The sequence below is a fragment of the Giraffa tippelskirchi genome, chromosome 3 (genome assembly GCF_054371585.1).
Source record: "Giraffa tippelskirchi isolate mGirTip1 chromosome 3, T2T-mGirTip1v1.2.pri, whole genome shotgun sequence".
NCBI classification, from domain to species: Eukaryota; Metazoa; Chordata; class Mammalia; order Artiodactyla; family Giraffidae; genus Giraffa; species Giraffa tippelskirchi.
Window position 1 is genome coordinate 83,944,509 of NC_137277.1, and position 14,616 is coordinate 83,959,124.

At 35.2% G+C, this 14,616-nt stretch overlaps 1 protein-coding gene across 24 annotated transcripts in view; it reads left to right on the forward strand.

The window, feature by feature from the left end:
• The window catches only part of ATF2 (activating transcription factor 2), an 84,597-nt gene that overhangs the window by 33,963 nt on the left and 36,018 nt on the right, over positions 1-14,616 (forward strand). For 18 of the 24 annotated variants that reach the window (XR_014080862.1, XR_014080861.1, XR_014080864.1 and 15 more), the window contains 3 exons: positions 6,424-6,520; positions 9,280-9,398; positions 9,513-9,641. Coding sequence is in view for 20 of the 24 variants with exons in the window: in XM_081585383.1 (XP_081441509.1) it covers positions 6,424-6,520; positions 9,280-9,398; positions 9,513-9,641 (345 nt within the window). In the remaining 4 variants the exon portion in view is untranslated. The remainder of the gene's footprint in view (positions 1-6,423; positions 6,521-9,279; positions 9,399-9,512; positions 9,642-14,616) is intronic. The other 6 variants (XM_081585388.1, XM_081585387.1, XM_081585392.1 and 3 more) reach the window with 1 other exon arrangement.

Consider the following 14,616-nt stretch of genomic DNA (forward strand, 5'->3'; position numbering starts at 1 on the left):
AAGGGAGGGAGAAGGGGAAGCAGAGAAGAGCATGTATACACCTATCATTTTAGGAGCATTAACTGGAAGTAATGCAAATGATTTTCACTCATTCTTGTGATCCCAAAAGAATATGGCCACCTAACTGCAGAGAAGGCTAGAAAATGTGGTCTTTGTTCTGGGCAGCCAAGTGCTTACCTAAAATTTAGAAATTCTTAATTTGAAGGAAAAAAGAGTAATAGATATTAAGGGATAGCTGGCAGTCCTTGATATAATTTTCAGAGATGATTTTGAATTTGGGAACATAACAAAAAGTCATTTGGAGCCAGAGTTTGGTTAAGCTGGGCAATACTAAAGCTGTCAGTCTTGAGTTTAGTTAATAGTAATATATCAGTGTTGGTTTCTTAGTTTTGATAAATGTGCCACAATAATATGAGAACATTAGGGGAAACAAACTGAGTAAGGAGTGTATAGGAACTCTGTGTACAATTTTTGCAACTTTTATGTAAATTTAAAAGTTTTCCAAAATAAAAAGTTTATTCAAAACAGTAACAAAAAAGGTCTACCTGAGAAACTCAGAAGTTGCTTGTGAACCATAGAATAGAGCTTTCAAATATTTATCAAGTGTTTATCATACCATGTCTAAATTTGTGCTCCAACTTGTTTCAAAAAAGATTGGAGGAATTAAAGTTCCATGTAATAGTTGTTGTAGTAATAAAAGCAATTATAATGATACTAACATTTTTAAACTTAGTCACTGTGCTATGAAGCTTATATGGGTTATGTTATTTAATGCTGCACCAGCCCTATGAAATTGGTGCTACTGGCCTCATTTTACACATGCACAATCAAATACATTATTGAATGCCTCTCAGTCACAGAACCTGTGAACACTGGAGATAAGTGTGAAATCAAGCCTACTCTTGTGTTATGTTTATAGCAAAATATCCCAAAATAGAATGTTTAGCCTTCAAGGTATATTTCAGTAGGGGTCTTTGTATATGTATCTTTTTCAGTGAACATTAAGTTTTTCTTTTTTCTTAATTACAAAAGTATCACTGAGAATGCTGACAAAGTAAAATCTAGAGAGGATGTCTGTTAACATTTGGTGCATTTCCTAAGTCCTTCCCCCGTTTTATTTTTCAAACAAAATTGGGTTCATACCGCATGTATTAATTTGTATTCTATTTGTATGCAGATGACATTATATAGTATTATACTATACAGTATACAGTATAGCATTATACTATACTACATAGTATATTATACATTATATAGTATAACATATTGTGTGCTAATTGAAAACATGAGTTTGAGTTCCTATGTAGTGTTCTGTTGCCACAATATGTCCCAAAATCTATTTGCCTATTCCTCTTTTATGGCCTAAAAATTAATTATTATGGCCTAAAAAAATCACAACATTGTGATGAATATTCTGTATAACCCCTTATGTACATCTCTCTAATTCCTCAAAATACATTTTTAGAAACCAAATTATTGGATCAAAATGTATACACATTTTTAAGGCTCCTCATACATGTTTTCGTATTGTTTTTAAAAGCTAAAACAATTTTTTAGTTTCACTAATAACTTTAAGTATTGTTCTCTTCATGAACACTTCATTCCTAGGTACTAATAACTTTTTGGCATATATTTGTTCTCTGAGATACTTAAAATAGTCTAATCTATATTATAGTAATACCTTATAACTGTTACTGGCCAAATGATAACTGGGCCAAGGTCAGCATCATCCGTTTGTTAAATCTTGCTTGGAACAGGAATGGTTATGGTCTCTCTCTAGATTCAAATAGTAATATACTAGGAAATCAAAAATTCTATTAAGCATTGATTTTAGAAGCACCAATCTGACGGTGGTTGCTGCTACTGCTGCTAAGTCGCTTCAGTCGTGTCCGACTCTGTGCGATCCCATAGACGGCAGCCCATCAGGCTCCGCCGTCCCTGGGATTCTCCAGGCAAGAATACTGGAGTGGGTTGCCATTTCCTTCTCCAATGCATGAAAGTGAAAAGTGAAAGTGAGGTCGCTCAGTCGTGTCCGACTCTTAGCGACCCCATGGACTGCAGCCTACCAATTATTTTTTGTCACTAGCTAACATTATTCAAAATTTGAATTTTAGCTTTAAAACACTTAATGGACTTAAATTGTCAAACAGATTTTTTAAATTTTAAGTATATTTTGTTGATAATGTTATTTCAGAGAGACCTATAGAAATCAGTGCAAAAATTTTTAACTGTTGGCTCTTTCTATTAAATTTTTTTATGTCTCAGTCACTGTTAGGTATTTTATAGATAGACTTTTGATAATTTCATTTATTTTAACATGATGTTTCATTGAATTTGGTTAAAGAGACAAAGTTGAGATAATTTAGTGAAAGACTCTTTTAACATTGAAATTCTTACATTTTATTGATAATAGCTTTGCTTTTGGTGATGCTCTCATTGAAAATTTTTTCTTTGGTGAAATGTTAATACACTATAACTATTTTTTTAAAAGAGATAAAGATTTCATTTTATTTAATCTTAAGTTTCAATGAAATTGTGGGAGAGTGTGTGTGTATGTGTGTGTGTTTGACCAGTAACTCCCTGGTATTAAGTTAGAGTACTTAAATTTGTGAAAGAAGTAGTAAAATGGGCTATTGGCCTAATGACCTTATAACTTAATACCTACTTAATGTTTTAAATTAGGAATAATTATCTATATCATTGGAGAAGGCAATGGCACCCCATTCCAGTACTCTTGCCTGGAAAATCCCATGGATGGAGGAGCCTGGTAGGCTGCAGTCCATGGGGTCGCTAAGAGTCGGACACGACTGAGCGACTTCACTTTCACTTTTCACTTTGATGCATTGGAGAAGGAAATGGCAACCCACTCCAGTGTTCTTGCCTGGAGAAATCCGGGGACGAGGGAGCCTCGTAGGCTGCCGTCTGTGGGGTCGCATAGAGTCAGACACAACTGAAGGGATGCAGCAGCAGCAGCCTCTACATCATGGATATGAATGCCTGTACTAAATGCAGAATGACTGATTTCTTAAGTTAATTCTGATAAGAGTGTTCACACTTTGGAATCACAAATTTCTCCAATACCCCAGCTTAAATTAATTTTTTATGTAAGTAACTATTTCACCCCCATTCAGTTCAGTCGCTCTGTCGTGTCCGACTCTCTGTGACCCCATGAATTGCAGCACGCCAGGCCTCTCTGTCCATCACCAACTCCCGGAGTCTACCCAAACCCATGTTCATCGAGTCGGTGATGCCATCCAACCATCTCATCCTCTGTCGTCCCCTTCTCCCACCCCCAATGCTACCCAGCATTAGGGTCTTTTCCAATGAGTCAACCCTTCGCATGAGGTGGCCAAAGTATTGGAGCTTCAGCTTCAACATCAGACCTTCCAATGAACACCCAGGATTGATCTCTTTTAGGATGGATTGATTGGATCTCCTTGCAGTCCAAGGGACTCTCAAGAGTCTTCTCCAGCACCACAGTTCAAAAGCATCAATTCTGCGGCGCTCAGCTTTCTTCACCGTCCAACTCTCACATCCATACATGACCACTGGAAAAACCATAGCCTTGACTAGACGGACTTTTGTTGGCAAAGTAATGTCTCTGCTTTTAAACATGCTATCTAGGTTGGCCATAACCTTCCTTCCAAGGAGTAAGCGTCTTTTAATTTCATGGCTGCAGTCACCCCTCCTGTTTGTCAGGTTACCCTTCCTTTTTAACCTTGTAAGAGAGATTGTTGGCCTAGTCTAACTTTCTTGACTGCCTTTCCCATTGTTTATTCAGCTGTATGTTCAAAGTCTTTCTTACTTAACAAAACTGCACATGTATAACATTTTCATTGGAGTTGTGCTCTCAATTGCCTGGAAGAAAGAAATTGTATGAATTCAATATATTATTACTAGCAGTATCATTATTTTTCTACAAAACTTATTTTTAGAATAAACCTTTTAATTTGGAAAAGCAGTTCAAATAGATTCTTGCAAAAATATTAGTTGTAGTAGCTGCTTTGTAAGTATTTGTTGAAAAAATAATGCATTTTACATATATATATATATATATATCTATTCCTGGTGACTGCCTTTTGACACTGTTTTGAGTTTCTCGTTAGAGGTAAATAAGTCTTCTCAGATGATAGGCAAGGTTATAGATATAGATCATATCTATATCATGATATAGATCCATGATACTTGATACTCACTTGTATCAAGTATCAATTTCAATGTATTTTACCCATGTATAGAAATATTATATGATTAACAATTCCTTTATAAATAGCATTTAGATAAACTTGATCCCTATGTTCTCTTTGAAACTTTGTCAATTCATATTCCTGGCATTTCTCCTTTTACTATTCATATGATCTTAAATGTATTTTAGGGTCCTTTTACCTGCTACTTTTCACTTAGAATCAATCTTGTTGCTATTTTCACATATTTCATACAAAACATAATGTTATTTATTGTATATGTAGTTGCTGTTTGATTTGAATATTTGTGTTCAAACCAATAACTAAGCAGAGGATACCGTTGGGGTAAAATTCCTAGGAGATAACTTTCTAAGCTCTTCTGTTAATTATGCTGACTTTGCTGTTTTAAAATCTAAGACCTCTACTAAAATGCATTTAGTTGCAAATGTTTAATGATTGCCTTCAGAGGAGAAGGCACATTGTTAGGTTCTTAGGAACATAAAGTGAATCTTGCTTTAAGATACTTGTAAGACATTCAAAACTGTAATGCAAAGTAAAAAGCAATGAAGTAGTGCTGGTAGATGCTATCGCTATATTCATTCTCCAAAAGCTTCGTTATTGGAAACTCTATTAAAGGATGACTATTTCTTATTTTTCCAAATTTGGAAAGGATTCTTATACATAATGACAAAGCAGTAGGGAAATAGCACTTGCGTAGGGCAGAGCTAGATTATGATTGCTCAGTGATTGTTTCAATTGTAAATGAGTAAGTCAAGGGATAGAGTTACTGTTTGCATCTGGATACTCATCTTCAATGGGAGTACAAACAGGTTCCGAAGAGGGGACATATTAATAATTTTCCACTGGTGTACAGTAACTTAAAGACTTAGTAGAAAGCATACTTACATGAGAAAACAATATAACCAAATTAAATGAAGGCTTAATTCACCTTTAGGAACAGTCTGTGGTTTGGTGGTTTTTGTTTCTTTTAGACTGGGCTTGAAGATTTAGTTCTTTACTTGTAAAGAGTTCATTCTTTCAGTTAGCATTTATTGACTACTTACTATATGTTAAGTTTAGGGAAACTGAAATAGTAGGAGCTCAGTCTACTTGAAAGGAAATATGAAAACATCAATATAATATTGCTGGGTGCTATAAACATGTACTGTGCAGAGCAAAATCAGATATAAATGAGAGGGATTAAAGCCCCTTTTTACAGTGGGCTTGTGGGCTGGGCTAAGGATGATACAGGTCATTCTTTTAATATTTAGAAAAGAAAGCATCGTAGATAGAAATGTTTCTTTCTTTTACATTGTTTTAAGGTTAACCCTAAAGCTGTATTTTAGCATCCCATTTTTAAGGATATAGCCTAGAGAGTGAGTATAGATCTCTTAATTTGACATTTTATAATTATTTCTCTGAAATTAAAAAGTAAGTGCTCTATATTCAGTTGTAAATGTTGCTAAAGATAAGGAGCATCTTCATAAAGATTGATATCCAGACACAGGAGATATTTAAACAATGTATTTATTATATTGTAATCATAAATGTCACCTTTAGCATGTAGGACCTATCCAAGTTAAGTGTAGCTTTAGAAATAATTTTGCTTCATTTTTTTATATAAGAGTATGATGAAAAAAATATAAGACCACTTTATTCTAAGTTAAAATTTTTATTTTAAAATGAATTGCTTTATTGTATTGACTGCTATTTCTTTGCTGGATTATAATCAAGGCATTCTTTTTTTATGTGGTAACATAAAGCACCTGATTTACTTCTTAATTTGTCCAGGAGTAATATTTTTATAAGAAAGTTCTCATTTTAAAAGTGGTAAGTAACCTGAAATCTAAGCAAAATAACAATACTTTCTTCAAAAGTCATTATACCATGGAGTATATATTTCTACTATGATATGGCAAAAATTAACAGTGGCCTATTTTTAGTGTCCTAATGAAATTTATGTAAAGTTTCTTCGCCTCAGGTTTGTTTTTAAATGCTCTCAAATGAGTTATGTGACCTAGTATTATCAGTATTGCACATTCTTGGGTAATGAGTTTCTCTATGATTGAGACCTAGTATGTTTATCTATACTAACAGTAGATTCTTTATAGTTAACAAACTGCTATGTCTTTGTTAATGGTGGTTTTACATGTTGTTGTGGAAATGAAAATTTCCTTATCATTTAACTTATTTGATCAAATTGAAAATCTTAACTATATTTTAAAACTTTTTGCCACAGCGTTTTACCAACGAGGATCATTTGGCTGTCCATAAACATAAACATGAGATGACACTGAAATTTGGTCCAGCACGTAATGACAGTGTCATTGTGGCTGGTTAGTATATGCTTTTATTAATAGCTTATATACATATTTCACCTGGAATGTGCACAATTTTTGTGTATTCTCTGTAAATAATATAGTCTGGTGATATTCCAATGACTTCATTTACAATAAATGTTGGCAACATGTATTTTACCCATTACATTTTCATGTTTCCTGCTGACCATTCATTTCACTTTTTTGTATAGTTTTCAAATGTAGACTTCAGTATCATTTTTTGTGGAAGTTAATTAGGATCTGGGAGCATTCATTACCATTTCCAGAATTTACATTTAACTGATAATGCAATTAACGTGATGTTTAGTCATTGTTTCTTTTAGCTGTTTACATCTGCTTTACAGTGCTATGTGAAGCTAGAAAATGATCAGGCTCCTCCTGTTGGAGAAAGCAATTAGCAGACTTGTTCATTAGGATTTTGTTTATGTTTCTGTTTGGACTAAACATCTGTGTTAGTAAAATGCTCTCAATAAAGGGGGCTTAAATTCAATCAATGCTTTTTATTTTCATATGTTGCTCCTATGAACATACTGTATCACCTAAATGTATGATTATCTTTCAGTATGTGAAAAGAGAAGCCCAGTACATGCATTGGTTTATTGTCCTTCCATGCTGTCAGCTACCTCTTTTTTGGGTATTTATAGATGCATACATCTCTGTATATGTATACACACAGAAGTATTGTGATAAAATAATTTCATATAAAATTTAATATGCTTATATAAATTTCAGCTCTTTTGTCATAACCACAGTCATATATTACAAATATTCAAATTAACATGTTAATTTTTTCTCTTGTAACGCTTAGGTTATACTATTTGTAAGCCTAGAATATACCTAAATACTGAATATTATTAATACTTTTAAATTATTACCCAGCTTGAGATCAAATTATCTCTCATAAGCATTGCATATGATAATGAGGAAAAAAGATAATTCTTGTCATTCAGTATCAAGATTTTTGTCTTGAAAAAACTGGAGGTAACAGATAATTCACCAAAAAACAATTTGTTTAGGAAAAATGTAGGGGAACATTCAGCACATCTTCATTTCTATAAGTAAAAGGAATCAGGTAAGAGTGTGGTATGCCTTTCTTTAAAATACTGTGTATTAGATATTGAGAGAGAAAACCAAAAATGCAAACAAAATAACTACAGCCTGGAAGTTGCACTCCCCTGGGCATGAAGGTCTTTCCTTCTCTGGAACTTCTTGCCTTAGAGCCATATCTCTCTCTGTAACATTTAACTCAAAAATATTTTGAGATTGGTTTCTAGAACTTACTTTCCTATCTGTTTACATTTAATGCGCTAGAAAAGTAGAACACATTTAAACATAGCACTTGACTTTTTTTCTTTAATTAGATATATTTGAGATCAGTAGTATAGCATAACTGTATAAATATAGTGCATGATGCGTGTGATATATATTTGATCATCAAGAGCTAAAAACCATATGCATGCTTAAACAATTGTGCCTGTGTTGACGTTTTTCTTTCCAAGCCTGATCATTACAGTAATCGCTGATAGAAAGTGATTTTTGCATATGTATTTTATTTTTAAGACTCCTCTCCCTTTAATACAAAATAGGAACCTTCTCTTGGGCATAGACAGATCCTTTGGGCATGAACAAAAGAGTCAAATTTAGGTTCAGTTTACTATTGCAGTCATGATGGATGGACCTAGGTTGATACAAGAATGCTGGGCCCTTATTATAATACCATTTTGTATGTCTTTCAGGGAGTACAGGTTATGTACATTGCAGACTATTAGGTAAAATGATGACAAAAAGTCCTTCAGTAATTTTGATAATACTACTACTGTCTGAGGTAGGCCTATATTATATCTAATGTGTATGACAAATAGATCATTTTAGTGTTAAATATTTATATGTAGTAAACACATTAATACTCTGTGTATATGTTGGGTTGAGGGTGATGATAAAACAGTAAGTAATGCCCACTCTAGGGACCCAGTAGTTAACAAATATATATATTTTAATTTCACAGAAGGTTTTATGAGTATTATATCTTAAACCAGGAATCATCCTTATACTTTTATTTACTTTAGGCTAGATCCTTGATGTAACTTAAAAGTTGATGCCCTAAAGTATATAAAATATGAATAGAATTGAATTGCTATTAATCCTAATCAATGTGAGCAAATAGCCTTGAAAATAATAAAACTAAACAGGCAAAATTCATAACTATGCTGTTTTTCATTCAGTGTAGACCTTAACTAGCATTTGGTTTGTAATTAATATGTGCTCACATGTACACCCAGTTGTGTTTTAGTGCAACATTGTTTTATCTTAAGCTTGCTTTCATAATAGATTATGAACACTAGTGGAAGGGCCAAGATAAAGCAAATATACATGCTCTTTTCCTAGTTTTCCCCAAATTGCATGTATTTTAAGCATTTGTAAGTTTTAATAGTGTAATTTTTTTTTAATTTGTGTTAAATAATAATATTAGTATATCTGAATAGAGGATGCTTATGTCACTCTACTCAGAACATGTGGAATAAGGAACAAGAAGGAATTCTTTTCATACTTTTATTGTTCATAAAGTTGGAGGAAATACCTTAAACTGCAATAAGAACTTAACCAAATTTTGTTTGCTTTAAAGGAAGAGGTCTTTCCAAAGAGAATTAACAGCTGACTGAACCAGTCCTGCTAATTCATTAATTTACTAGCTAAAATACTTTAGAGTCCTATGTGATACTTAAATCTGTGTAATTATTTATTGACATTTATTTCAGATCAGACCCCAACACCAACAAGATTCTTGAAAAACTGTGAAGAAGTGGGTTTGTTTAATGAGTTGGCAAGTCCATTTGAGAATGAGTTCAAGAAAGCCTCGGAAGATGACATTAAAAAAGTATGTTATTAACCATGAAATTAAAAGAGTGCTTCTGACAGAACAGTTTCTTATTTTAGATATACTGATTGGCTGTTTTTAAACTCCTAACACTTTCTTTAATTTGTGTTTTAGATGCCTCTAGATTTATCTCCTCTTGCAACACCCATCATAAGAAGCAAAATTGAGGAGCCCTCTGTTGTAGAAACAACTCACCAGGATAGTCCTTTACCTCACCCAGAATCTACTACCAGTGATGAGAAGGTTAGAAGTTTGTATTTACAGAAGAAACTCAAACTAAGTGGAAAAAAAAAAAATCAGCATTCTCAGTAAAGTCCAATATTTGGTCTACATAAAATTTTAATGTAATAAAATATGCATTAATCAGCATCAGGTTGTACTTGTCTTATATGTGAACGCCTGTGAGTACTCAGAAATTTTAGGGAAAGAAGATAATTTGTTTACAGATAATTTTTTATGACAAACAGAAAAATTATTGGAGAGACTAGTAGTCATTTAAGATAAACCTGTTATTTTTTTAGAGGCTACATAAATTTATAAATTTAATTTCTCTGGGTTTTGCTATTATTATTTTTTTGCTACTTTTATACAGTGACACGGAGAAGGCAATGGCACCCCACTCCAGTACTCTTGCCTGGAAAATTCCCATGGACGGAGGAGCCTGGTGGGCTACAGTCCATGGGGTCGCTAAGAGTCGGACGACTGAGCGACTTCACTTTCACTTTTCCCTTTCATGCACTGGAGAAGGAAACGGCAACCCACTCCAGTATTCTTGCCTGGAGAATCCCAGGGACGGCGGAGCCTGTTGGGCTGCCGTCTATGGGGTCGCACAGAGTCGGACATGACTGAAGCGACTTAGCAGCAGCAGCAGCAGCATACAGTGACAGCTTAATTAAGAAACTTTGCAACTAAAAATTGTTTGAACAAAGGTTATTTAGACTTTCAAAGGGTTAAAGGAATAGTTACTTACTTCAGCAGTAATCTTTGGTAATAGCAACTAATATGATGATGATGACACTGTTTTACTTGGTATAGTCTTTTTGTAGTAATTTAGTGCCTCATTCCTAGATCTGAATACTTTGGTACCTGGGGCCAAGTAGGGTATATTATGTGTTGAGTTACTACCATTGTTACAAGTATTTCTCAATTAATGTTCATTCATTAGCGCATCTACTAAACACATTTATTTGGAGGCATGGGGCACAGTAAAAGGCAATGACAGTGTTCTTTTGTAGGTTATGTTACTCTAAAATCATAACCTAACTAATGGACTTTTGCCATGGCAGAGGAGCTAGAAGGCAGAAAAGGTAACTATTTATTGATACCTAGGAATAAATGCTTTGACCACAGGTGTTTTGTATTTGTTTATTTACTTATTATAAAAGTGCATTCTCATTATTAAAAAACTTTAAGAATCCAGAAAAATATAAGAAAAAACACCTTTTACCCCGTAACTGAGCAATAAGAATTACTAATATTTTGAAACATTTTTCATGGGTATCAGTTCAGTTCAGTCGCTTAGTCGTGTCCGACTCTTTGCGACCCATGAATCGCAGCACGCCAGGCCTCCCTGTCCATCACCAACTCCCGGAGTTTACCCAAACCCATGTCCGTCGAGTCCGTGATGCCATCCAACCATCTCATCCTCTGTCATCCCCTTCTCCTGCCCCCAATCCATCCCAGCATTAGGGTCTTTTCCAGTGAGTCAACTCTTCGCATGAGGTGGCCAAAGTATTGGAGTTTCAGCTTCAACATCAGTCCTTCCAATGAACACCCAGGACTGATCTCCTTTAGGATGGACTGGGTGGATCTCCTTGCAGTCCAAGGGACTCTCAAGAGTCTTCTCCAACACCACTGTTCAAAAGCATCAATTCTTCGGCGCTCAGCTTTATTCACTGTCCAACTCTCACATCCATACATGACCACTGGAAAAAACATAGCCTTGACTAGACGGACCTTTGTTGGCAAAGTAATGTTTCTGCTTTTAAACATGCTATCTAGGTTGGTTATAACCTTCCTTCCAAGGAGTAAGCGTCTTTTAATTTCATGGCTGCAATCACCATCAGCAGTGATTTTGGAGCCCCCCAAAATAAAGTCTGACACTGTTTCCACTGTTTCCCCATCTATTTCCCATGAAGTGATGGGACCAGATGTCATGATCGTAGTTGTCTGAACGTTGAGCTTTAAGCCAACTTTTTCACTCTCCTCTTTCACTTTCATCAAAAGGCTCTTTAGTTCTTCTTCACTTTCTCCCATAAGGGTGGTGTCATCTGCATATCTGAGGTTATTGATATTTCTCCCGGCAATCTTGATTCCAGCTTGTGTTTCTTCCAGCCCAGCGTTTCTCATGATGTACTCTGCATATAAGTTAAATAAGCAGGGTGACAATATACAGCCTTGATGTACTCCTTTTCCTATTTGGAACCAGTCTGTTGTTCTATGTCCAGTTGTAACTGTTGCTTCCTGACCTGCATACAGGTTTCTCAAGAGACAGGTCAGATGGCCTAGTATTCCCATCTCTTTCAGAATTTTCCACAGTTTATTGTGATCCCCACAGTCAAAGGCTTTGGCATAGTCAATAAAGCAGAAATAGATGTTTTTCTGGAACTCTCTTGCTTTTTCCATGATCCAGCGGATATTGGCAATTTGATTTCTGGTTCCTCTGCCTTTTCTAAAACCAGCTTGAACATCTGGAAATTCAAGGTTCACGTATTGCCTGGCTTGGAGAATTTTGAGCATTACTTTACTAGCGTGTGAGATGAGTGCAATTGTGCGGTAGTTTGAGCATTCTTTGGAATTGCCTTTCTTTGGGATTGGAACGAAAACTGACCTTTTCCAGTCCTGTGGCCACTGCTGAGTTTTCCAAATTTGCTGGCATATCGAGTGCAGCATTTTCACAGCATCACCTTTGAGGATTTGAAATAGCTCAACTGGAATTCCATCACCTCCACTAGCTTTGTTCGTAGTGATGCTTTCTAAGGCCCATTTGACTTCACATTCCAGGATTTCTGGCTCTAGGTGAGTGATCACACCATCGTGATTGTCTGGGTCGTGAAGATCTTTTTCGTACAGGTCTTCTGTGTATTCTTGCCACCTGTTCTTAATATCTTCTGCTTCTGTTAGGTCCATACCATTTCTGTCCTTTATCGAGCCCATCTTTGCATGAAATGTTCCCTTGGTATCTCTAATTTTCTTGAAGAGATCTCCAGTCTTTCCCAATCTGTTGTTTTCCTCTATTTCTTTGCATTGATGGCTGAGGAAGGCTTTCTTATCTCTCCTTGCTATTCTTTGGAACTCTGCATTCAGATGGGAATATCTTTCCTTTTCTCCTTTGCTTTTCGCTTCTCTTCTTTTCCCAGCTATTTGTAAGGCCGCCTCAGACAGCCATTTTGCTTTTTTGCATTTCTTTTCCATGGGAATGGTCTTGATCCCTGTCTCCTGTACAGTGTCACGGACCTCTGTCCATAGTTATCACCTTTATATATAAAAATATACATATATATATATTGGGCTTCTGTAGTGGCTCAGACACTAAAGAATCTGCCTGCAGTGCAGGAAACCCGAATTCAGTCCCTGGGTTGGGAAGATCACCTGGAGAAGGGAATGACTACCCACTCCAGTATTCTTGCCTGAAGAATTCCATGGACAGAGAAGAGCTTGGCAGGCTACAGTCCATGAGGTTGGGAAGAGCTGCCTAACACTTTCACACATACACAAGTCAGTAGTTACATAGAAGTATAAAGGGATACAAAGATAAATACCAAGAAGAATCATAGTTTACTTTTTTATATCATGTTTTTAGACATTCAGCATTAATGAAGGTTTTCCCATGCCATTAGAAAATTTTCCAAAGTCATAATTTTTAATGGTTGCCCTTTATTTTATCATTATCATAATGTATTTACTGATCTTGAATGTAAATATTGTTTCCACATTATTGCAGTTATAAGAAATTCTGCTAAATCTTTGATATAAATATCTTTTACCTAGAGAATATTCCAGTCCCTTCACACTCAACAGTTTTTTCCTGCTGGTTGCTGCTTTACTCCTCTTAGGGGTATTTCTTCTTCCTGCATTCTTCAGTCATTAGCTCACAATGGGCAGGGCATAGTTATTCCAAGTTGTAAGAAGTAAATTCTGAGCCCCCTTCTCTTTCTCAATTTTTTCCTTCTTAAATGCTCTCATCCAGACCTGTAACTTTAAAAACCATCTACCTGGTTTTCAAATTTATATCAACCCAGATATTTCCCACATTTCCATATTCATATGCAGTTCCATCTTGACATTTCCTTTTATGTGTCATCTGAAATGTAGTACGTCTAAGTTAGAGCCCTTTTTTTTTTCTTCCCACCATTTTTTCTGTCTCAGTAAATTTTCTCTCCATCCAACTAGTTGCTCTGGCCAAAAATACTTAATTCCCTCTTTTCCTTCTCAATGAAACCAGTAGCACATCTTACCAAACCTACTTCCTGAATATATCCTTAATTTATCTCTTTCATCTACACTATCACCACTGTAGTCCAAATCATCTTTTACTTGGATTATTAACAGTTACCTTCTAATAATTGTTAATAATTATTTGTTAATATATTGTTCAGTTAATATAACTTTTAACAATTACCAGGACTTTATACTTCCATCTCCAACCTATTTTCCATTAGCTGTATATTTTTCTTAATTGGTGGCTTTGTTTTTCTTTTTAAATTATTTTTAATTGAAATGTAACAAATATGCAGGAAAGTGTCCAAACACAAGCATATACAGAATACTTACATTTATGTAGATGTATATCTGAATATATATGTATGTGAGTGAAAGTCACTCACCAGAATACTGGAGTGGGTAGCTGTTCCCCTCTCCAGGGGATCTTCCTAATCCAGGATCGAACTTAGGTCTCCTGCATTGTGGGTGGATTCTTTACCAGCTGAGCCACCAAGGAAGTTAGGTTGTATATTTTTAATATATTATGTCACTTCCCTGCTTAAAATCCTTCAGTGGTTTGCCTTTGCATTTAAGGTAACTCACACTTCTTCCATAAGCCATCATTGATTTAGACTTGTGTTCTTACCCAGCCTCACCTCATGCCTTTTCTATGACAGTGTTCATCAAATATACTAAGCTTTTTCCTACTTCAAAGACATTGCTCTTGGTATTGCTTCCTTCTCCCTAGAATGCACTCCTCATCCTTTCGGTACCAGTTCAAATGCCATTTTGCAAA